The 24,687-nt window shown below is 36.1% G+C and overlaps 4 protein-coding genes across 4 annotated transcripts; 1 reads left to right on the top strand and 3 right to left on the bottom strand.

Annotated features, from left to right (window-relative positions):
- Positions 1-334: 334 nt before the first annotated feature.
- On the bottom strand, positions 335-2,514 carry LOC141706212 (putative WRKY transcription factor 27). Its single transcript, XM_074509027.1, has 3 exons — positions 1,455-2,514; positions 1,215-1,328; positions 335-1,078 (listed from the first exon to the last, which is right to left on the bottom strand). Exons 1-3 carry the CDS (start codon positions 1,796-1,798, stop codon positions 634-636), a joined length of 903 nt encoding a protein of 300 aa, XP_074365128.1. The 5' UTR covers positions 1,799-2,514; the 3' UTR covers positions 335-633.
- Positions 2,515-4,545: 2,031 nt separating this feature from the next.
- Positions 4,546-7,893, bottom strand: LOC141708238 (pentatricopeptide repeat-containing protein At4g21190). The gene is made up of 6 exons (XM_074511755.1): positions 7,765-7,893; positions 7,500-7,587; positions 6,772-6,870; positions 6,418-6,561; positions 6,121-6,333; positions 4,546-5,277 (listed from the first exon to the last, which is right to left on the bottom strand). Exons 2-6 carry the CDS (start codon positions 7,584-7,586, stop codon positions 4,912-4,914), a joined length of 909 nt encoding a protein of 302 aa, XP_074367856.1. The 5' UTR covers position 7,587; positions 7,765-7,893; the 3' UTR covers positions 4,546-4,911.
- LOC141708237 (uncharacterized protein At3g49140-like) lies at positions 7,892-13,501 on the top strand. Its single transcript, XM_074511754.1, has 10 exons — positions 7,892-8,042; positions 8,298-8,514; positions 8,966-9,068; positions 9,170-9,237; positions 9,500-9,643; positions 9,726-9,851; positions 10,225-10,566; positions 11,162-11,314; positions 11,564-11,659; positions 13,166-13,501. The coding sequence occupies exons 1-10, from the start codon at positions 7,951-7,953 to the stop codon at positions 13,223-13,225; spliced, it is 1,401 nt and encodes a 466-aa protein (XP_074367855.1). The 5' UTR covers positions 7,892-7,950; the 3' UTR covers positions 13,226-13,501.
- Positions 13,502-14,291: 790 nt separating this feature from the next.
- LOC141698241 (uncharacterized) lies at positions 14,292-15,709 on the bottom strand. The gene is made up of 3 exons (XM_074502914.1): positions 15,641-15,709; positions 15,393-15,468; positions 14,292-15,250 (listed from the first exon to the last, which is right to left on the bottom strand). Exons 1-3 carry the CDS (start codon positions 15,707-15,709, stop codon positions 14,715-14,717), a joined length of 681 nt encoding a protein of 226 aa, XP_074359015.1. The 3' UTR covers positions 14,292-14,714.
- Between the last annotated feature and the right edge of the window lie 8,978 nt (positions 15,710-24,687).

The following is a 24,687-nucleotide window of genomic DNA, read 5'->3' as shown; positions in this document are numbered from 1 at the left end:
GAATACTACCGTAACCAAGTAAGAGGTTATGACTTCTAGAATTTGTGATAATATATTTAGATTTTATAAAGTTTATTTACTATTTATTTTTTATTATATAATTATTATTTTTGTTTTAACTAAAAATAAATAGTAAACAAAATTGATAAAATCTAAATATATTGTCATAAATACTAGAAGTAATAACCTTTTACTTGGTTGTGGTAGCATTCAAGAACAATGTGTAAAACTCTATAAATAATATTTTTACTTTTTGAACTAAAATTTTGAACTAAAATTTGGAGATACTTGATTGATATTTATTGTAACTTTAATGATTGAAATGATACCAGTTAAGATCAGTGAGCGAAGTGATCTCCACTTCAGTGACCACTTTGATATTTAACCCTAAATCTTAATAACAGTTTAGAAGGGGTGATGGGTGGGAATTATTAAAAACAAGCTATACATAAACAAAATGGTGAACAAGAAAAAGATGATGTCCATCACTTTCGTCCCACTTGAAGATTAAACCGTCAAACACTTGAAATCAAAGAAAGAAAGAAAGAAAGAAAGAAAAAAGTCATGCAACTTCTAATGATATTGCTGTGTTTTGAGTTTTGACTAATTCGGTGGGGGCAGAGCCACTGCAGACTAGTCAAAAAATCGATTATCCCCATCGAATTCATCAAGTCCATTATATATATCCTCGTCATGAATTAAATTAGTATCGTCATTGTAATCATCCTCGTCTACGTCCACCATATATGTATCATCGACTGTGTTGTCATGATTACCCACGTACCGAAGTGATGAAGGCGAGAAGGTCAAAGCGGAGTGGGGTGAAGTTGATGGTGAAAAGGTTGGCGCCACAGAGCTGGATTCACAGGAAGTGGTAGTTGATTTGATGATGTTGTTAAGCGCTGCTGCAGCCGAGAATTTGCTGCGGGTGCTACCAGCCAGAGAACTCCTGTGAGTTGGACGTGGGTGCGCATGTTCTCCTGTGTAAGAAACAATAAAAATGGTTGAATCTGTTGGGCTTCCCTCTACTTGTTTCCTTGCTGGACAGCCTTTTAATGTGCTGCACCTGTAATAGTTCCTGGCGCAAGTAAAATTGTTAAGTTAAATTGCAGAAATTTATGTAGTCACACAACATGCATTAATCTCTGACTCTCTTTATCTTTTGGTAGGAAGAAGATATGAAATTAAAATCAATATGGATAGTTGAATGGAACCTGGGATAAGGTGAGCCTTTGATAGGTTTTTGACCATATTTTCGCCAGGCCCAAGTATCACCAGATAATTCTTCTTGTGTCATCTGATATACCATCTTGAGATGCTGATTTTTCCTGAGAAAGGTGGTAAAAGAAACTCAATATTAATAATCTAGCCACATAACACGCTTCTTCAGTGCTGCTGAGATGAACATAACCGTTGAGTTTTTCGGATGTTAAATATAATGAATGTAAAAGTACCTTCTTCGAGATCGCATGGTAGAGCCGGAAGGATTTGTAATGGGCAAAGTGAAAGTATTGGACTTTGGCTCCTGGTGTTGAGGATTATTTATAACTTGTTCATTTTCGTAATCAGCATTATTATTAGAGAAAGGCTGATGTATTTCTTCTAAGCCATAGTCTAAGGTAGTGTTTTGAAGAGTATAAGACACTGGATCGGCATAATTATCATTTTGAAAGGAGAATTGATCAGAGAAAGGTTGTTCTTTCTCCTCCTGCTCCTCTCCCATGTGATGGTTATCGACGGAGGTGGATGTGGTGCAGCTTCTCACCACCGCATACAAATCCCAGTCTCCGTCCGACATTGTAACATATGCAGAAAAGTAATTTTGTTATGAGCTCTCTGTTCTCAGACAGCTACTAAAAGGAAAGAAGGGCTGACTTTTGAAATGGAAGGAGAAGAGAATTGAGGTGGAGCACTAAGGAGGATATGTTAAATGCAAATATTTATACATAAAAAAGTCAATAACTCTTACTGTGAAGAAACAGAGTCATGATTGAAACAATGAAACAAGTGGCTGCTTTAGATTGTGTGTTTAGATATGATTACAAGAATAAACTAAGCTTTTTTTTCCTTTTGCATTGACTTGGGAAAATGTCAAAGGTGGAACCACTTGATCAGAAGTATGGCTGTTGCAAACCATGACCATTATTTACAGTCACAGCCTAAACATATGCACATTGGTTTCTCTCTCTCTCTCCCTCTGTCTCTCTCCCCCTCTCTCTCTCTGTGTGTAAAGAACTGTGTGGGAGATTTAGGCTGGGAGAGTGACCCCCACAGGGGTTGGTTTCAAAATCTCAAACATGTCCCATCCGTGTTGCTGTAGGGGCTTTGGCCCCCCATATTCTTTGAATTCTCAAATATACGTGGGGTTACAAGCTCAGCACGTCTGTAAACCAAGAAAGAATATATACCACTTTTTGTGATCCAAGTGATACACTATTTGTGGTCTTAAAACATTTCTGATTCCACTTTATTTATCATCTAGAGGTGTAGCCGGCCAACGAACACATAATTTGAGATTGTTGACACTTGATACTGAAAGAAAAAGGTTCCGAAAAGAGTGTTTCTTAGTAGAGAGAAATGATTATTATTAGGAAACCAACAGGTTTAAGTGATAGGACTGCTACTAATTGGAATTTTCTCTGGTGCTTGAGAAACCTCCATCTCTGAATCTGCTAGTCAGTTGATCAGTTTAAGACCGAGTACTGACAAGACCTGAAATTCCTTCGGCTTTCTCATCTGATTATTGTAAGATAAAAAGATAGATTGGACACAAACTAATGGTTTGATACACACTATGCATATTACTAACGCTTTCTTTTCACTTGATTGACTTTGTAATCATAATCCTAATTCCGCGACTTGACGTTGTAATTATAATCCTTATTCCTCAATTTATTCTATCAATGTACTCGAACATATTTGGTACTCAGATAAATTTGAAAACAAGCGCCTCCATTCCTACTAGTCTCTACTACAAAGAATACATGTAAACTATGCGCTCGTTGTAACTTCCTGAAGTATGGGTAAAGTCGCTGTAAATCCTACTAAAAGACTTTATTGGGACATGTGTTTGGTTTGGTTTGTCACTGATCGAATGAAACTCGTCTATAAACTTACAGTGAGCTACTAAAATCTGTTGTATAAATTAGACTACCAACATGCATATGCATCAATAAGATGGAGAAGAGAGGTGGGTTTGGTACATTTGCACGATGAAGTGGTGGGGGGAGGGGGGGGGGCAATTCACAATTAGGCCTACACAGATAAATTAAACCCTAGTGCTAGTGCAATACAGATACCTTTCTCACCTAGAAACCTTTTTTCAAATGTTTTCCAGTTCTGCCTGCCCAGCTTCAATCCTAATTATATCCACTCGATATATAGAACTGACAGCAACAGATTATCGGTTGGGATTAGGCTTAGCAAAACATTAGTATGTGGCTAGTCAGCTTCTAACTGTGGATTATTGGCAAAACTGCTGATGATCATCGCCAATACTCTGAATCTCTGATTATGATGATCCATCATGCAATTGGCATCATATACTAAGCATTAGCAATATATACAGTCAATCTCCATGTTCAAGAAGCAGCTACAAAGGCTTACGAAACCTCTTTCATTAGCCGAGAACTTTACTATCGTTATACGAGATAGCCCGGCCAAACACTTGATTCAGAGGCTCATAACTTATAAGATTCGATATAAGAAAGTACACATTCAAGTCAACCACAGATTTCTAGAAGAAAATTACTTCTGAGTATTTTAATCACTCTGGCAGAAAGTAGGAAACCAATAAAGTTCCATTGCGATTCCAAATAGCTATCCATGTTTTATAATAATGTTAATTTAGCTATCTGGAATGGAGGATTTAACCAAAGGTATTGTCATTTACAACAATAATCAACTCTATATACGCAGAAGAGAAAAACAGCAATGAACTTTCATAAATAACACATATACTTGTAAAAGAGAGGCAAGCCCACAGATAAACTGCGACAGAATATCGAGAATTTGGTAACAAAGACGAACTAGAAAAGCTGTACTGGCGAAAAAAGAATTTAAAATTAACCACCAACATCTTAACACCTCATAGTGTCGAACGTTTGTGTTTTTCTAGGCATTCATCAAACACCTTCTCTATGAAGTCTCAGACCACAACATAATCCTAGTGGACCTGGTTGAATCCAGTCCACCACTGGTAATCATCCGTTCATTTAGGTTTTAAGAATCCTGCTTCACTGGTTTTCGGTTCAAGAACATTGTCAACAAGCACAGAAACACTGTGACTCTAATAATTAACGACATTTCAGATACCATTGATAACAGTGGAATAGGGACTAGTTTGGTAATCCTTTCTCATAAAAAGCACAGAATGCTGGCTAGGATCGATGGCATCTAGAGCTTACTAGCAGGAAGGTGTTGATAGTATTTTGAACACACTGATATTAGCACAAAAGAACTTTCACTAGTGTTACGACAGAAAAGAGTTGATACAGAAACAATCCAGGCCAAACTGGATAAAAAGTAAGATTGTAGCATGGAAACTGGATAAAAAGTAAGACTGTAATACTCACATGCCTCTGTCATGAGTCATGACAGGCAGAAGTGCAACTCATAACAGAATAGGTGAAGGATAATCAGCAGTTTCGAGGCATGGCTGTGAAAACATCAGCAAGTTGTATGCTGGTAACAGCCTGGTGTCACCACATGTGACAACAGCTAATATTCCAAATATACATGGTTAATTCTGTCATCAATATTGCAATACGCCTGATTTTTGCATTTCTGCAAAGATGGTTGAACAATATACAGGGGGTGTCTACACAGCTAAAAGCCTAAAAGTATGAAGTAGCAGGTTATTTTTTCGTAACACATGATACAATCACAAAGCAGTTAAATTTCTACTGTCAATTAAGAAGGTTCAATAGATTGACTAGGTTTGGTTGTAGATGATTCAGCAACCCCATGCTCATAAAGGTTATCACTAGGCTTGTTTAAACTTACATCAGTACTTTCACATGATTCAGGCAAAGTCTCGAGAGCTTCCCTATCCGCCTTGATTACAGGAGTCCTAACATACCTAGATCGATCCATAGGCTTCGATCTAATTTTCACACGCTTCCCCTCGATGTAACGGTATTCCTTCTTTGGAGGAGGATATTTCTTCATCAATTTCTGATATTTGTCCAACATATTAAGCTTCTGAAATACATCTCCGACCATTGCAACAACTGATACAGTAGGTTTCACACCAAGCTCATCCATATCAGCAAATACCTGTCAAGCAAATCATTCACTAAATAAGAATTTGTGCAGTAAACCGAAGATTGCCTTTCAGCAAACTAGTCTGACTTTGGACCAATTAATCTTAGTCTAATAAGCTAAGAGCAAGACATTTGAAAATAATATATGGGAGTGCAATGTATTATAAAATATCTGACAAGTAAAAAAAACGAAGATGGAACAAGATTTTATCTAAGGATACGTGAGGGACAGATAATGAAAATATTTCGTAAAAAAACCGAAATGTGAGTTTCCTTGATTTGCTGCTGAACATAACAGTGGGTTCTCTAATCTAGTTGTCATGAAATATCGTATCAATGGCAAACAGCCCAAGTCAGCTCATCAGCTACTATATTTATAGAGACTTTTTTGTCATGAAAAAACACAAAAGTGGTCCCTAAAGCTGAAATGCATGTTCTATGTTATAAGAATGGGGTCGCTTGACTCGCTAGCTGGGTTGCTGTTAACTAATTAGAAATACTTTATCTGAACCCAGATACAATTTAAAATGCAATGCACATATGATAATACACATACAATGTTGATAAAATAAATTAATTGTATTTGTCTGTGTAAACCTAGGAACATCATCAAAGAACATAAAAAACTATAGATATTACATTCCAAGAAAAACCTATATTGATATAAAAAAAAAATTAAAGACACAGTTGTCTTATTATCTCGTAATTTCTAATGAGTATTAGGCTCCCAGTTTAAAAAATTTTGGCGACTTCAGCACTGAAAAGCAAAGACATGAAAACACCCGAAGGCCACAACTGATTTTCTACTTCCAGAAATAATTTGTAATTATGTGTCTAATAAGATGGCATAAAGTACCTCAAACATCTTATCATGCATTTCCCTCTTATAGTAAATAGAGATCATTTTATCGAAGAAATTACGAGGCATGCTTTCCAAATTTTCAGCAAATAGCTTTGTCCATAGTTCTTCAGCTTCCTCAAGCCTCCCATCTTCGGCCAAAGCATTTAGCAACATATAATAACTCCCCATTGTTCTACCTTGACCTTTGCTTAGCATCCACTTTGTCACCTACATACCACATATGAACAGGGAGTATTCAGCAATAGCTCCTCATTTCTGAAGGTTTCTCAAAAGTTTCTTAAATACAGATACCTGAATTATCCGTTTCCATTCATTTTCATTCTCAAGGGCCTTCAAAGCCTTTTTTACTGTAATTAAGGGAAATTCTAACTCCCATGCAACACAAGAATCAAGGGCCCCATATACTTCTTCTTTGACATTTGATAGCTCCTTGATCTACAAAAGATATAATAACAATGAAGCTCTATCAATTTGCTAAAAAGTCCATATATCACTTAAGTAGTTCTTTGTCAATATCAGATTCAATAATTCAAAGGTTTGAGTAACCTTGCTATGACTAGAACTCCAGTTCAAATGTAAATATACATCAACAGGAGAGTGCATAATTTTTCCAAACAGACATTGAAGATGATGCAAAAGACTCACAGTGTCAACAAGCTTTTTTGACTTAGAAATGGTCCCTATTCTTGTCTTTGATTTCCATACTCGAGGATACCTTTGTCGAGGACCTTTCGCAGCACATACCTGGAAATTAAAAACAATATTATAAAGAGAAAACGTACAAAATAGAACTACGATGAAAACTGTGAAAGGAAGTGATACACTTGCATTTAAATCGTGCAAGGTATGAAAAGAAAAAAAAAATCTAAACCAAAAATAGTTTATCCATTAGAATAAAAAAAAATGTAATAACCGTATAAGAAATCAAGTTCAGCTTAGCTGCTCCTAATAGTTCACACAATTAAAGACTAATAAAATTTTACCTTTAAATATTTATCTATTAATATCTCCTTAGAAAGCAGTGCGTAGATATTTCTTCAAACAAATATACATAATTGAGTAACGTTCCCAAGGGAATAATTCATCAACCGGAAATCTAATAAAGTACAAATCATATGTTACGCCTATATAATCAAAAAATACGTGGCACATTATTTACTAATCTCTAGAGATGCTTTATGTTTACTGTTCCTTTTCGTGCGTGTACACTATGCTTAATACTACAAACAATTTATAAAATAAGGGCTATCATTCTGCAAATTCATAAGGAAACGCAGGTTTATCAAGCAAGCATACATACATTCGAAATTTGCATCATAACAAACACCAACATTACTAAACCAAAACAAATGCAATCATCGAGCTCAACTCACCACAACTGGGCTAATATTCCTCCTCCAGAATTGAACTGATTCCAATCTTTCAGCGAACACCGCGGGACAAAATCTCAAACTTAGCATTCTGAATAAAAATCAAGCAGAAAAGGTATCAGCATTTCACATAAAAATTACAGTGTAACAAAACAAAACAGCAAAACAAATCATTACTAGAATTAACTCATACTCAATACACATAACCTAAACTAACCTATACATACAAACCCTAATTATAATGACATAATTTCAGTTAAGGAGTTACCGGCGATAGATACAGAAACAGGAGGTGTTATACTGTCTGCTCCACAAAACAAAACAAAAACGATTAATTTTACAACTTTATCTGTTAAGCGTAGGGGTAGTTTAGACTTTTACTCTTCAATTTAAGACCGCGTTTGGCCAAAAGATAAAAAGTTTGCACAAGCTTATCCAACGGATACAATACAAAATGCTGATGATCGAGTCGGCCATGACCGTCCGGTTAATCGCCGGTAGCTTCAGTTCTAGCTCCGGCCGTTTCTCTCAATCCGGCAGCTTCAGGTAATGTACTTGAACCTCTCTTTTATTCTCTCAATTGTTGTTATTTATTTACACATAGTAGTGAATTGATGTAGTAAAATCTCGATAAATAAATATTCGAATGGCTAATATACTCGAATAAATAGAACATTTTGTTTTATTATAATTGTAATGTGTTTTGTGTCGATTTTAATTAATAAAATTCTCCGGTTACGATTATGTTTGATTTATTGGGATTCTAAGTGGATGTTAGATTAATTGAAGAATGAATAACAGGAATAAATTCAGGTGGTTAAGAGAGAGTTGTTTTAGAAAAAGGAACAGTTGTATGAGAAAAAGAGTTGAGGCTTGTGCAGAGGAGCAAGTAGGTTCATTCAAGCGAAATGCGGAAGAAGAGAGGTACTTTTCCGTGGAAGACGTAGAGGAAACGGAAGTGATTGAGATCGGGGAAGCTAGACTTACACCTGAAGAGACTAGTAGGACTATTGTTGAGGTATTACCTCAGGCTCGTAGATATATTCGTCGAATATTTGTGTAATTATATTTCAAGAGCTGATGAAGTTGTTAGGAATGCTATTTTCAATTTATGTACGATAGTCAGAACTGAAAATGTTACCTCGCATTTAAGAAAATGGGAGAGTTTTGATTGTAATTACTACTTCTAAAAATGTTTGATTAGCTAGAAATTTAGAATGATGCATATAGTCATGTTAAATTTTAGAAGACAACTACTTTTACTACCAGACTAGTGTTCTGGTGATGTTTATGGAGAATCGGTTTATGGAAAGAGGTAAACGGCCAACTACCCTACTTCACCATGATACTCGGATACTTTTCACTTGAGCCATTCAAATTACGTATTTTTATGATTCTGCAGTTGCAAATGTTGATCATGGTCAGTCATTTAGTCCTGATACTCAGATAATATTTTTATTTTTTTTCAGGTAAACAGAAAAGCAGTGCTAATGTTTTCAGGCCTGCAAAGTGACGAGATTTATCAAGACATTTTCTTGCCTGATGTGCCTTATGTAACTGGCGAAAATGGAAGTAAGTTTTCTGATTTTATCTAGATATTTAGTAGTGTCTTCAAGTTGTGTTTGGCCTTAATTCATTATATTAGTAATATTATGCCCGTTGTCTTTTATCAGGTATTTACTTTCACGTTAAGAATGATGAGCACATTTTGCAGAATCTGACTGCTGAGGATACCCTTGTGGTATGAAACAGACATGCAGTTCAAAATTATATAGTGTTTTGTCAATAGAAAATGTATGCTATTTCATTTGCTATACTAGGTTGTAAATATCACATGTTAACTGTGAGAATTTTTTATTTCCCAAAGTTTTGTAAGAACAAGATTACCCTCTCTTTCTACTGGGCCACTGGCTACTCTTTTCATATGGGTAACAAGAAGCATTTACACATCTCTTCTGTTCGTTGTAATATTCAAGGCTTATTCAGGCTTTTATGCATTGCAGCAAGTTATAATAGGTTTGGATACTAGAGAAATGCTTAGTGAGATAGAAGCACTGAGTCAGTTAGATATTGATTTTGGGAATGATGATATTCATGATGGCAGTAGTGATGGTGATGATGAGGATGATATTGATGAAAATGAAGAGGTGAAAGCATTTCCCTTGAATCATTGAAAATATCAGGAATGATTGTTGTGTAGCCTCCTCATCATTCATGTACATCTTGTAGGACTGGATTAAAAGTCTTGATGATGAGGATGATGGGGAGGATTCTGATGAACCACTAGGAGACTGGGAAAAATTGGAGACCATGCGTGTTTCTCATCCAATTTATTTTGCGAAAAAACTGGCTGATGTAAGTCACCTTGGAAAATTTAACTGAACTTTATCATTATTAGCTAATTGAATTAACTTGTTATTTTTCATCTTCAAATTGTTGTCTTTTTTAAATTGAGTTGAACTATATAGTATTTGCTGAAAATGACAATTAAGATAACCTGGATAATAGAATCTGAAGATGCAGCTTCCTCTTCATCGCTTTTTGATATCTGCGAAGTTTTTTAATAATGGATTTGCACCCACCAAACTAATGCAGTTGGGTTGTCTGAAATTGTTTATCATGTAGTCTAGCTGTAGCAGAAAGTTCCATTCTATTCATGTGTTATGTTTTCAATCTTATATAACCTTCGTTTTTTAAGTCCTGTGCTGAACACGTTCTTACCCTTTAGTTTGTAGGAGATGATCCTATAGATTGTATGGATCAGCCACCTGCTGGTCTAGCTATCCAAGGCATTTTAAGACCTTCATCTCCTGAAGAACAATATTTTCTTCACAAGAATATATCTGATTGTGAATCAAGAAATAATGAATCGGATCAAGTTGGGAAAGTTGCAGAAGACAAACAAGAAGAATCTGGCATAACCAATGGTCATAGGCATAGTCTAAATCCATCTCAAGATGAATCCAATTGGCCAAAAGAACTGGAGAAGCGTGAAAGCTTGAAAAATGGGACTTCATTCTACAAGCTAGAAATGAGCAAAATTCAATTGATTTCGGCACATGAACAAGAGGTACAATTGTGGGACATATAAGAGCATATGTATCCCCTTGTTTTAAATTTGAATTTCTTTGGCCTGTCTAACTTTTTTATTTATGCGATCCCTTAAATGCTAATATTAAAATTCATGAGAAGAAAAATAGCTGCTAATTTCATACTGAAAAATGTGTCTCTTGAACAGTGTTAATTACATTGGAACCATAAGATTAATAATCAAATCAATATATAGTGGTGCTGTTATGTTTATATGTTAAACAGTAGAGTATCAACCATCTTCATATGTTGTTATGGTGTGCACATAAGGAAGTTGCATCCAGAGATACTTAAAATACTGGACGAGTAGCATCTGTAATTTACTGGTGATGCTGCATCCTGCTACTGCATTGATCAAATTTGTTTCATAACTGATAAATGTAGGTCTTTTCTTTATGTTGATGTCTTATGACTTTTGACGTGATCCGCTTTAAAATGCGGATCTTGCTGCCAAAAGTTAATGTATATCCTTGTGTGAAAGGTAGAACTTAGGAAGGTTTTAGTAATATATATTAGTGCTAGGAAAAGAAAGGTAAGAACTTCTAATAGAATTTGTTTGTCTATATTATCTACAGACCTTCGTTGAAGTAGATGACTTTAGGAGAGCTCAACCTGATGCAATTGCACACTCAGCTGCAAAAATTATATATGGTCTTAAAGTCGGTGGAGAAAAGACTGTGAATGCTCTCAAGTCGTTCTGCTGGAGATGCAAGGGTATTCAAGCAGAGGTAAAACACCTAAATTTAGTCCTTTTTCAACAGTTTTAAAGAAGTACCAGTTTTGTGGTACTTCCAGCCTCTATTCATGTAATTTATACTACATAAAATATGGTAAAATAAATTTACAAGTGTATGTGGATAAAGGGAATATCATCCCTCTTATATTAAATTTCAAGCAAGAACTATTCATATTGCTGACGCAATATTTTGAGAAAAGTAGAAGTCTGTTGTTTTATAAACTTTTGACAATTATGGCAGGAGGTGGCTCTTATAGGTGTAGACGGCCTCGGTTTTGACTTGAGAGTTTGCTCCGGAACACAAGTTCAAACATTGCGCTTTTCCTTCAAGAAACGGGTAAATGATTAACTATACCATTGGGGTTTTGCCTGAATTAGCTAAAACTTAGACAATTTAAAAGGTTTATTTGTTGTGTGCCCAACGCCCCTATCTGGAATTAGTGTCTGCTGTAAAATAGCAAACAAATTTATATATATTAAGAATGGGTTAAATGGCAATTTTGTCATTGAAGTGGAGCCTAACTTGCAAGTAGGTACTTAAACTCAAAAAACTTGCAGTCAACTAACTGAACTAATATAAAATTACATTTACATGACCGCCAACAACATAATTAACGGGACTAACAGAATGCTGATGTGGCTTGATGACATGTTAAAAAATGCCCAAATAGTTTGCTGATTTGTTATAACCCGCCTTATTGATACAACCCGACCCAATAACACTATATGTAGACACAAATTGGGAAAATATTGAACACTAAACATACATACACAATATATACACTATATATATCTAATTAGAGAGTAGATAGGGAAGCTAAGAGTATGAGTTCGTCAGCTTCATAATCCTCTAGGTCGTATCGACAATCTCTTCAAACGAGAGTTAACGCAAATGTGGTATTCTTGCTCCATGTTGGGAGTTAAATTTCAAAAACCTTAAATTGGAACTGGGTATATGAACCCTAAAATTTACTTGATTGTTTCTTCTTTGTTCGTTTCTTTTTTGTTTGATCCCCCTTCTTCATCTCTGTTTTTGAACTCCTTCATTCGAACTTCATTTTCTTCGATCTTCCTTCTTTACGACTGCCTTTATTCATCTTGCCCGTGGATAGTATCTCAATATTATCTTCTGATCGTATCTCAAGATATTATATTGGGCTTGGCTTGAATTTGTGATATGCTGAATTTTAATCATAACTTTCACTGTGAATGAATGTTTGGATAGAGAGGTAGTGTTTGAGCATTCTTCGGAAAAGATTGTGAAATGGATAAAACAATATTCAGCTATCATTTAATGTTCATCCTAATCTTAATTTGAGTTTTGTGTTAATTTAGCCGATAAAATTTTTATTTATTTCAATCTACATACTTATTTACCTTTTTTTAATTATTTATGCTACGGGTGAATTGTGATATGATGTAGCACTTACTCTATCTGATCTGGCAACTGATCCGTTAAGTTTAACGGATTCCGTTAAAAGTCAAAGAAACTTAACGGCCGTGAAAGTTATGTTATAGTTTAAGTCTCCATATAATATTAAATAGAGGTTTAGTTACCCAATTGCAAGTTTTTTGAGTTTAAGTACATACTTGCAAGTTGGGCTCCACTTCAGTGATGAAATAGCCATTTAACCCTATTAAGAATTAGATGTCTGTACTGCATCTAGACGATTGTCAAACTAGAATGAGCACTGCTATTATTAAGGGTAGCTACAGCTGTAAAAATAACACAAAAATGGTGCTTAGCATACCTTTTGTGCTCCAGTATGAGTATTATCTATTGTTTTTGTCTCCTGTTGCTGATACATTTTATTCCCTTTCTTCAACTATATTGCATTTGCAGGCCTCTTCAGAATATAGTGCTCAGAGACAATTGAATGATCTACTGTTTCCAAGGATCTAAGGCAAGCAGCAAAAAAGAAATAATCCGGATTATGGTAATTCAAAATTTTTTAAAATCTAGTTGACCTCTCTAAGTTAGGCATTCTTTGGCTCTGAACTTTATATTGCTGGGAGAAAAAAAAATTGCTCAGTTCTGGCTTCCGTGTATCTGTACTACATGTTACTATGAAACTGAGTATGCATTTTTTCTGTCTTAACAGTACATGTACATTTTTCTGCAGTCTCTGTACATGTTATTACTATAAAATACCCGTGCACTCCGTCTGTCTTAACCGTACATCTACATTTTTCTGCAGTCTGCTCTAATCCTATAGCTAAAAGTTGACAGTTTGGTTATAATCTACGTAATAAAGGATTATTTTATAAGGATTGTCATACTCAGAAGAAGATTGTACAGAAATTTATATAACGGTGCTATACATTTTCCACATCCGTTAATATCAATTGAGTGTACGACGTCATTAATATTAGTTGATGCTGGAGGATTCATAATTAGTTTCTCTCTAGCCTCAACCAACGCTGCCTCAAAATCAGCTAACACTTTTCTTCCATATAGCCTATAATCCGACTCCTTTATCAAAGGCTCGTACATCCGACCAAGTACAGATGAGTTCCTGTTTGTGATTCCTTCCCCATCACCAATAAATATAATGACACCTCTGAGTTCGTCACACAGCTCTCAATATCCCCAACCCTGGAAATATCATTCAAACACATATTACTGTCAGAACTTACTCCTTCGAATCGTCCTCCTAACATCTACACCAAAGCTATAGCCTTTTCGGATGCTCTATTCCAAACAGTCACCTTTTTCATATTAGTCTGGCGTTCGTATGGGTTATGAACAACTGAGGAGCTAATGAGCTAGCAATAATTAGGTCATTTATTGTAAGTGCGGAAGAACCCTCCTGTCTCATATTTTCCGCCTTCTAGTAAAATTCCTGATATACAAATAGAACCTCAGTTAACTAATAGCCTCCATAAATTTATTTTTCTTCTCCTTTCCGACTTCAATAGATACACAGTTTTTTAACCTAGATATATTAATTATATTATCTGGTCCGGGACTATCAATTTATAAGGTTTTACTACAAAGGGACATATTTCAATTACTCATCTCCAACTTCTAGGTTGTTTTAAGGTTTCAATGTGAAAGTGATGTGATGTGAGAATTATTCCAACATCCAATAGTGTGAGAAAATCACATTATTGTACAAATGAAATTGATATTGTATAATGTATATAAATATAAAACACATACTCTACCGGCTCTTTAAAATCATGTTCACTATTTATATTCTGCTTTCTTTCGAGGAGTTGGTATCGAACTGGTACCTAATATTTATTTAATTTTATTGCTAGAGCTCGAATGAAATTTTTTGCAAATAAATAACATTGTGATTTTCTTTTCGTTTAGAAATTATTTAAATTAGCACCCTTACCCTACAGGCTGTGCAAACATCTATCTGCAAAACTTGGTACAGTATGTTTTAGCAGACAACACAAGAGTTTGGATCCTCTTCTGCACTTCTGTGATAATAGTATTGTGTTGGTGCTGGAGATTGTTGATAACTATACGCCTGCTGATTATAATACACTTGTTGTGGTGGTGGTGGATAATTATAAGCAGGCGGAGGAGCAGGAGGATAGTTATAGTAAGGGCCATAAGGCATTTGATGGTAAGGAATTATAGCTTCCTGTTGAGAGCTATTTTCAATCTTTTTTGGTGCTTCTTTCTTTTTTGCTTCCTCTTTCTTTGGTTCTTCTTTCTTCTTGGCGCCTCCAGCAGATTCTTCTTTCTTCTTGGCGCCTCCTGCAGGTTCCTCTTTCTTTGCCTCAGGTTTCTTAGTGTCTTCTTTCTTACCAGCAGCATTATCTTCTTTCTTTTTCTCCGCAACAGCAGGTCCAACCATTACTATTTCCGTGTGACATAGTTTCCTCAGTTTAGCCACTATAGTAAATGGATCTATGTCCCCTGTTACTGTTAACCTCTTCTCCTTCATTTCCATCGCAATTGAATCCACCCCTTCATCCAAAAATCAAATAGAGTACATTAACAATATATAGTAGTATATTTGTTTAGCCATTGTCAAAAATTGAAATAATGCAGGTGGATATAGCCCAGACGATGGATTTATAGAGAGTGAGACAGATAGATTAGTGAATACCTGAGAGACCAGAAACTACTTTCATTGCTTTCTGCTTCACTTTCTCATCATGCAGTTCCACATTCAACACAATTTTCTGCCATTTGCGCAATGATTCAGTTACTGATATGCATAAGCTTTTCGAACTATCAATTATAACTTTATGACAATATTCATTTCGGTTTCAGTCTCAAAAAAAGTTGAAGCATGCATTTAAGAGTTTATGTTAAACAGTGTGAGATAGAGAGAGCAATACAGAACTTGTTTACCTTCATGTTGAGGAACAGTATTAAAGAAGACAAGCTTTGTGGACTGCAAGGAATCTGATAGGGTTTCATTTATACGTGAGGAGAGAAGCAGCCTGGTCAAATAATTTACAGCCGTGACACGACAAATTAAATATGCGAGGGGCAGCGTGGACAATGTCTACGATCTTTTGGGTATTAGTATTATTGTAACGTTATATTTTGGCTTCAGTAACCATGTTTCTTATGTTCTGTACATTGCCGTCCTCTTCTCATTCTTTATTTATGGAACAATGAGCTTCATTTCTTTACTGCACTTTCCAATCAGTCATGTTTCAACTTAACTTACTCCCCCCAATACTTTCCCGTGAGTGAGTGCTTTTGAAAAGAATGTTCCGGTCTCTGAACGATAATCAAACTGGATGGTAAAATTAGAGATGCACAAAAATCGGATCGGGTCGGCTTCGGGTCGGGTTTTAAAAAAATTTGGATTTTTGAAATCGGGTAGGTTCGGTTTTTAAAAAACGGGTCGGTTCGGGTTTTTTAAATCGGGTCGGGATTAGGTAAATTTCGTTCAAAATAATTAGGCCTGTTTAGTCCCGCAGATCGGGCCGGATCTAATCAGACGGGCTTTTTGAATTCGAATTTTTTGTGCATCTTTAAGTAATATGATATAGGAACCGTATTTGTCGGATATATATACAATAAATTATTGTCGTTACTTAAACAAAATTTATTCGATATTAATTTTAAGCACCATTCTAAAAATCAGATCATCCGAGTACTCGGAAATCAGATATCAACCGACTCGAATTTAAGCTATACGGGTCGGGTTTTGAAAAAATTGGATATTTTGAAATCGGTTCGGTTTTTTTTGAATTGGGTCGGGATGGGGTAGATTTCGTTCAAAATAATTAGGCCCGTTTAGTCCCGCGCATCGGGCTGGATCTAATTAGACGGGCTTTTCGGATTCGAATTTTTTGTGCATCTTTAATTAATATGGTACAGGAACAATATTTGTCAGGTAAATATACAATAAATTATCGTCGTTACTTAAACAAAATTTATTCGATATTAATTTTAAGCACCATTCTAAAAATCTGATCGTCTTAGTTTTCGAAAATCAGATATCAACCGACTCGAATTTAAGCTTAACCGATATTTGGATGTTAAAAAATGTACTTGAAAAAATTGCCTATTATTCATATTTTTGAAGACGCATACGCAACCGAATTGAATCAATTTTCGAGTTTTATAAACTATAATTTAAGTTGTATGATTATAATTTGAACCTGACTAATGTTTTCTTATCGCCTAAAAAGAAAATTAAATACTAAGGGCAAATGCAACAGTGATCCAAATATCCAAATTTGGGGCAGATTATCTCAAATTCTATTTCAACAGTGATCCAAATGATGATCCAAATTTGGATCAGTGAATAGTTGGATCAGTACTGTTCACTGATCCAAATTTGGATCACATGATTTAATATAAAATAATGGTTTTGTTATTTGTAATTTATGAGATTCTAAATAAATTTTTGATTTTTTTATTATATAATTAATAACAGAATATAATTAATAACAGAATATAATTAATAGTTAACAAAATTTATTTTTAAAATAAAACTTAAAATAATGAGAAAACATAATTTCATTAAAATTTCATTGAATAGTCAGAAGAGCCGGATACAAAAGTTGAGACTATTTCAATCAATAAAAATACTCGATTCCAAGAATTCCAGAACCGCTATAGAAAAATAAAAAATAAAGAGGCACATATTGCACTTAGAAATGCATTAATTGAGCATTTGTTGGAAGAATATACTAATTCGGAAAATTAGTGTGTATCAATGATATTTTGTATGTTAATTATTAATGCTGCATTTTCTTGATTCCTCCTAGAGGCTGCCACATTCCAGTTTGTCTCTGTCAACCCATGTGCATCTGTCAGCTTATGAATTGTCACTATCAACTGCTATTGAACTAAGCATCTATTGAAGCTTTTATCCGTTGATGACTTTATCCGTTGAAGCTTTATCCGTTGATGCATTAGCAGTTGAAGCATTATCCGTTGAAGCACTCATCCATTGATGGATGATATCCGTTGAAGCTTTAGAGACATCCGTTGAAGCTTTGTTTCTCATCCGTTGAAAGCCTTTAATATCAGTTGATACTACTTCACTTATACAAGATTACAAGGCATAAAATATTTACAATTAGCCCTCCTATTTGCATATACACTAGTAGTCAACATGACTGATAATTTCCCACAACATCTAAGAATTACAACTTAAATACAGAGAATGAAATGTGCTACAATACTAAACTTATTTCTAAGTAAAGCTACTCCTTCAACGGATAGCCAAAATGGTCTTATCCGTTGAGGCTATAAACACTAGATTTCTACTTAAGTGTTTTGCTTAACTTATCATCAAACTAATACACATATTCCTAACAATCTCCCCTATTTATGTCTACTAGAACTGTAGGCATAAATTTGGGTTTAACTTGATGATAACAAACACTTAACAAATATATGAACTGAAATAAGGTAGAAATTCAAAAGTGCTGCAAAAGTGTGTATACTGAGAAATAATTGAAGAATTACATTGTTTCCAAGGGTGCTCCTTTAGCCTGAGCAGATTAATTTCTTTTCCTTTGATCCCTTGTTTTCTTTCCTAGCCTCCTGTCATTCTCCTCTATTTGGAGTTGGAGTTGTCTGTAGAACTCAACTTCATCTTCTTCATTGATGTCCAACTTAGATTGCATATCCTTGAGAGTTTCATTACTGGCAATCTTGAGTTGATCTTCAAGTCTAAAAAATCTTCTGACTCCTTTATTGTCTCTGAACTCCATCAACCAATGAGGTGATTTATGAACTGTAATTCCTCTCTCTTGGATGAGTAATGTTCTAGGCAAGGCATTGGGCTCCCACCAAGTCTTCCTTATGCTGGCAATCTTGTTGAGAATCTCAGTTTTGGCAGTCATGGTAAAGCCAGAATCCCTTTTTATGGCTGAGTAGACTCTAACCAAGGTAGAATAGCCTTCATTCAGAATCCTGTAGAGAGGCCAAGTCATTTCCCCACTTCCTTTATATTTGAACACTAGTCTTTCTGGAAGCTGTCTGTAGGCATCTATTCCCCTTACTTCCTCCAGCTCATCCAGATAGAGTTCAATGTCTGAGAATTCCTTTATGTCACAAATGTGAACATAATCATCCTTTGAGGCTTGTGGCTTAGGCTTAGGCTTCTGAGTGAATTTGATTGAGCTTAGAGGAGGTGTTGATATGATTTTCCTTTTCTGTTTCTTTGATGGTGGAGAAGTGGTTAAGAAGGTGGGCAATTTGATGGTGTCCCAATCAATTGGTTCCTCATTAGGAGTGATTGTTTCACCATGGATGTTTATGAAGGGGTCAGGCACAATGGGTTCAGGAATAGAGGGTAGTGGTTTGGATTTTGATTGGGTTTCTTCAATCTCATCTACCATCTTTCTTTTTGCATTGGCCTTCTTTCTGTTCCCTTTCTGCCATTCCTTTCTTTCCTTACCTCTTTCTTCCACATCATCACTAATCATGTCCCCCATACCTACATCTTCACTCTTGTCTTCAATTTCTTTCTTTTCTTCAGCTTGACTTGACTTTAGCTATTTTTCAAGCTTTGCTTGTGCTATTTTATCAGCCTTTAGCTTTTTAGCTTCTTCCTTCAACCTTCTGGTTTCTTCCCTCTTGGCTATTGAGAATTTGGGATGTCCTTGTATCACACAGATACTCTTTCCCTCTCTAAAGATAATGGTCATGTTCATCCTTTCAACCACATCCTTGGTCTCCTTGTGCTTCATGATATTACCACCCAAAACCTTGTCTTCATCAGGCTTTGGAAGAGGAAAATCCACTTCTTTCAACTGAGCAAGGCTTAGAGGGTTCTTTATAGAGTCCTTATTGGATCTATTGTTGGGCTTGAGAATCATAGGTTTCAGATTCTTGGAAGAAGTCTCTCCAACCTTATTTCTCCTTACTGGCTTGAGCTCCATAATGATTGGCTCCACCTTTCTGCTATGCTTCACAGATTGTGATTTAGAAGTTGTAGAACCAAAGATTTGTTGCATCCTTTCATCAATCTTCTTCCTTTGCTCTTTGACTTTCATCTCAGCTGCTGCTATCTGGATTAGGTCAATTCTATCAAGCTTTCCTCTGATTTGAAAAGTTGGAGAAGTGGTGATGGCAGGAACTAGCACTTTAGATATTTGAACTGTTGTTGATGGCTCTCCTTCCCCTTCCCTTTTATTCTCCCCCTTTTGTTACCATCAAGGACAGGGGTCAAGCCTTGTGCTTTTGCCAGCTGCAATAGTAGATTTGTCTGAGATTGTTGATTTTGAAGAATGGTGACCACAGAGTCTTCAATAATTTTAACTCTATTTTCCAACTTGGTCAGCCTCTTGTCAGCATCAGATTCCCTCCTCAATCTCAGCAACAAATCATGCATAGTACCATAAGGCATAACTGAATCCAACTTCTCAGAATTGTAGGATTTCAGATTAGCAATAACCCTTTTGAGTTCATCCACGCTTATATTATGTCTGATATGCTGCAACTGCAAGAGATGTAGAGAGTCTAGATGAGATTGAAGAATAGCCTTTGTACCAGCATCTGTAGTCTCCTGAAGGGCCTTTTGAATAGCCATTACTTGCTTGACCAAAGCTACACCAAACTGTCCTGGTGTAGATTCCTTTGCCCATGCCCATTCAGGTAAACCTGGAACAGAACTTGGGCCTGCATCTCCCCCTAAGTTCATGCTCTCATCCAGAGAAATAGAGTCATCATCATTAGAATTTACTTCAAATTCTTCAGATGGCTCACCAGCTTGAGAAGGCATCCTATTAACAGCAGCTTTATCTCTTTGAAGAGATTCTGAAGTGTGCACTATGTTCAAAGTCTGCTCTGCCTCCACATTGCCCTGAGCAGCCAACAGTTGATAGGCTGAAACAGGATGAGTAAAAGTGTCAGCATCCAAGGAAATGTTATCAATTTCAGCTTTGTAATGTTGCTGAAATTATCTTCCCTTTTCAGCATCATCCACAATCATTGACTCACTAGCAATGGCTGGATCCACCCTTATAGCTTATGTACCTGCTTTTCTCTCATTTTCTCTATATTCTTGCATCAGGGGCTCCCCCTGGCTCACACACACCCTCACACCCTCACCCTCACCTACTAAGGTGGCACTCCCCTCACTTACTTTTGCCATGCTGGAAGAAATAGCATGCATATTTTGACTCTCAACCTCTCATTTTGCCTGGGAGCAACCCAGCCTCTCACTCAAATTATCACTCCCTTCCCTCAATCCTAGAAGTGATTGTACAGTAACCATGTCTTCTACACTTGGAGTTGAATCAGTTATATGTGTAGAGACCATCAACGAAAAGGAAGTATCCGTTGAAGTGGAAACTGATGATATCAACGGATAACTGCTGTTAGGCTTATCCGTCGAAGAACAACCACTTGTCAACGGATGAGAGATATCCGTTGAAGAAGGAAAAGATGTAGATATTGAAAGTGACATAATTATTGAATCTGTGTGAATTGATTTTAAGTGAGGTAACATAGATTCTTCAACTAAGTCTGAAAGAATTGGCTGATGATCCAACAAGTCATCTAACAGATGATGATCACCAGGATTTGAGTGGGGCTCCTCCCTGAGTTTTAAAGAAGGAGAATCAGGAATTGATGTGAATATCATATCCACATCCAGAGAGGGTGATGGAGAATTTGGTGATTGATGTGTGTCTATTATGAGAGAATGGGGCTGTGACTCCACATTTGCTGGAGCCACATCAAGCTGAATTTGAGAAGGCAAAGATACAGGTGGATGTATCTGTGCAGTGTGTGCCCCCTGTGCGGAAACTTGGGTTTTAGCCTTCTTTCTTCTTGAAAAGGCTTTGATTGGTGAATGTGTGGTTTCAGTATCCCTCCCTCTTTTGTTCTGTGTCCCTGGTTGGGGACTATTTTCAATAGCTGCATCCTTTTGGGAAGATGCAACTAGGGATGTGTTTGACTCCTTTTGAACCACCACAGTCTTTTGAGAAACTGTGGCTTGGCTGGTTAGGGTACCACTCACCTCTCCCACCTTATCCTGGGGGGTTTCTTGATGTTCACCCCTCCCTTCACCACTCACACCCTGTTCACTCCCTTCAGGGTTTTTGGTAGTTGTTACAACTGTTGTCTTTTGAGAAACAACAGAGGTGGTGTTCTTTGACTTGTGTTTTGGAATTTTAGTTTTGGTGGCTTTGGTAAGAATCTGTTGGGACAAAGACACAGATTCCATTGCCACACTAGAAGGCAAAGAAATAATGGGGGAGGTAGATGTAGGAGTTGCAGAAGTATTTACCTCACTTACCTGAGGTGCATTCATTATTGGTAAATATACCAATGGCACCAAGCTGTTGAGGTTGATTCTCAAAAGGTCTGCAAGGACCCTTTTCTCTTGTGCCCAGCATTTTAGTTTATTGCTCTCATTAGTTATAACCAAACCTTCAGCAAGGTGGTTAGCCAATAACATAAAGAATCTAGCATAGTAGATGTTATGAGGTCTATTAGCTTTGTTACCTAACCTGGAACCTAATTCTAGCATGACATAGTTGCTAAAATTAAAGTACCTATCAGAAACTAGCATATAGAGCATATTAACAAGAGATGAAGTTATGGCATCAAAATTGCTAATCTTCCCAGAGAAAACCTTGATAAAGGCATCTCCAAGAAAACTCCATTCTTTCCTAAGGCCCTTTCTTCTAATGCAACCTAAACTAGCAGAATCAAAAGAATAGCCTATGGAATCTAACATAGCAGATACATCATTATCAGTGTGTGGTGTCATGGCATTATTCTCAGGCAACTTAAAGCAAGACTGTATATCATCACAGTTAATGCAATAATCCTTACCTTTGAGAGAGAAAGCAATGGTCATGTCTGTGAGGTTGAACTCTGCAGTTGTCCAAATCTCCTCAATTACCTCACAGTAGATGGTTGGGGCTTCCAGCATTGCATAGCTTAGTTTGCAGTTTTTGATGAAGTCCATCTTCTTGTGATAATCAGAGTGGGCTTCATTCTTTTCAACCAAGGCTACGAAATTGTTCTTTTCATAAACAAATCCAGACTGAGACATAATTTTGACTACTGGTGCCATTGTTGTGAGTAGAGGTTGCAGAGAAATGATTGAGAGTTTTGGGAGAGAAAGAGAGTAAAAATTGCAAGAAAGCGTAAAATGAAAATAGGAATTCAATGGGCTTTTATACTTTCTCGAATTAAAACATAAATAAAATGATTAAATGATACTTTTAAATAAATTACAACCGTTTGAGAATAAAGAAAACTGTAGAAATTCTGAAAACTGCCTTTAATACAAATACATACAGCTGTGTATATATGTATCAACGGTTAAGTAAAAGAATCAACGGCTGTGACTTACTTAAAGTAACTGATGTGACACTTCAACGGATGAGGTAAATAGTTATCTGTTGAAGATTAACACAGTTTTTATCCGTTGAAGGATAAAATTACCAGAAATGTATTTGTCTTTTAATGGATAATGAACATCCGTTGATAGAACAATTTTGGCTTTCAATGGATAGGGAATATCCATTGATAGAATAATCTTTACTTGAAGCCGACTTTGTTCTTGCAGCAAATTCATTTTAGGCTTCAAAGCAGATTATAATGAGGACATAAATTTATGAATAATTAAGCATACCTAGCTCACTTACTAATCTCGTGAATGTTGATTCATCAAGTGGCTTGGTAAATATGTCTGCAATCTGCTTTTCACCTGGAACAAAATGAAGATCCACTGTACCTTTCATCACATGTTCCCTTATGAAGTGGTACTTGATGTCAATGTGCTTGGTTCTTGAGTGATGCACTGGATTTTCAGTAATGGCAATGGCACTTGTGTTGTCACAGAATATAGGAATTTTGTCAACAGTTAGTCCATAGTCAAATAGTTGATTCCTCATCCATAATATCTGTGCACAACAACTACCAGCAGCAATGTACTCAGCTTCAGCTGTTGATGTAGAAACAGAATTTTGCTTCTTGCTGAACCATGACACAAGCTTATTCCCTAGAAATTGACAGGTGCCAGTTGTGCTTTTCCTGTCTATTTTGCAACCTGCATAATCTGCATCTGAGTAGCCAATTAGATCAAAACCAGACTCTCTAGGGTACCAAATTCCTAGATTTGGAGTCCCTTTGAGATATCTGAAAATTCTTTTAATAGCCACTAAGTGAGATTCTTTAGGGTCAGCTTGAAATCTAGCACAGAGACATGTAGAAAACATTATATCAGGTCTACTAGCAGTTAAATATAAAAGTGAGCCAACCATGCCTCTATAACTTGAAATGTCCACAGACTTTTCAGCCTTGTTTAATTCAAGTTTGGTGGCAGTGGTCATGGGAGTTTTTGCAGATGAACAGTCCATTAAATCAAACTTCTTTAAAAGATCATAAATATATTTAGTTTGACTAATGAAAATTCCACCACTAACTTGTTTAACTTGTAAACCAAGAAAATAAGTTAGCTCTCCCATCATGCTCATTTCATATTTACTTTGCATTAACTTAGCAAACTTTTTATAAAGCTTATCATCTGTAGATCCAAATATGATATCACCTACATAAATTTGAACAAGTATTGTAGAGCCATTAACATTTCTAAAGAAAAGAGTTTTGTCAAATGTACCTCTTGTGATGTGATTATCTAGAAGAAATTTTGACAAAGTCTCATACCAGGCTCTAGGTGCTTGCTTTAGTCCATAGAGTGCTTTCAACAGATAATACACATAGTCTAGAAAATTTGGATCTTCAAATCCTGGAGGTTGGCTTACATAAACTTCTTCCTCCAATTCCCCATTCAGAAATGCACTCTTGACATCCATTTGATAGACCTTAAAATTGGCATGGGCTGCATAGGCTAGAAAGATTCTGATGGCTTCAAGTCTGGCAACTGGAGCAAATGTCTCATCAAAATCTATTCCCTCTTGTTGAGAATAGCCTTTAGCAACCAATCTGGCTTTATTCCT

Source organism: Apium graveolens, chromosome 2, assembly GCF_009905375.1.
Source record: "Apium graveolens cultivar Ventura chromosome 2, ASM990537v1, whole genome shotgun sequence".
Lineage (NCBI taxonomy): Eukaryota > Viridiplantae > Streptophyta > Magnoliopsida > Apiales > Apiaceae > Apium > Apium graveolens.
This window is presented reverse-complemented; position numbering and strand designations above follow the sequence as displayed.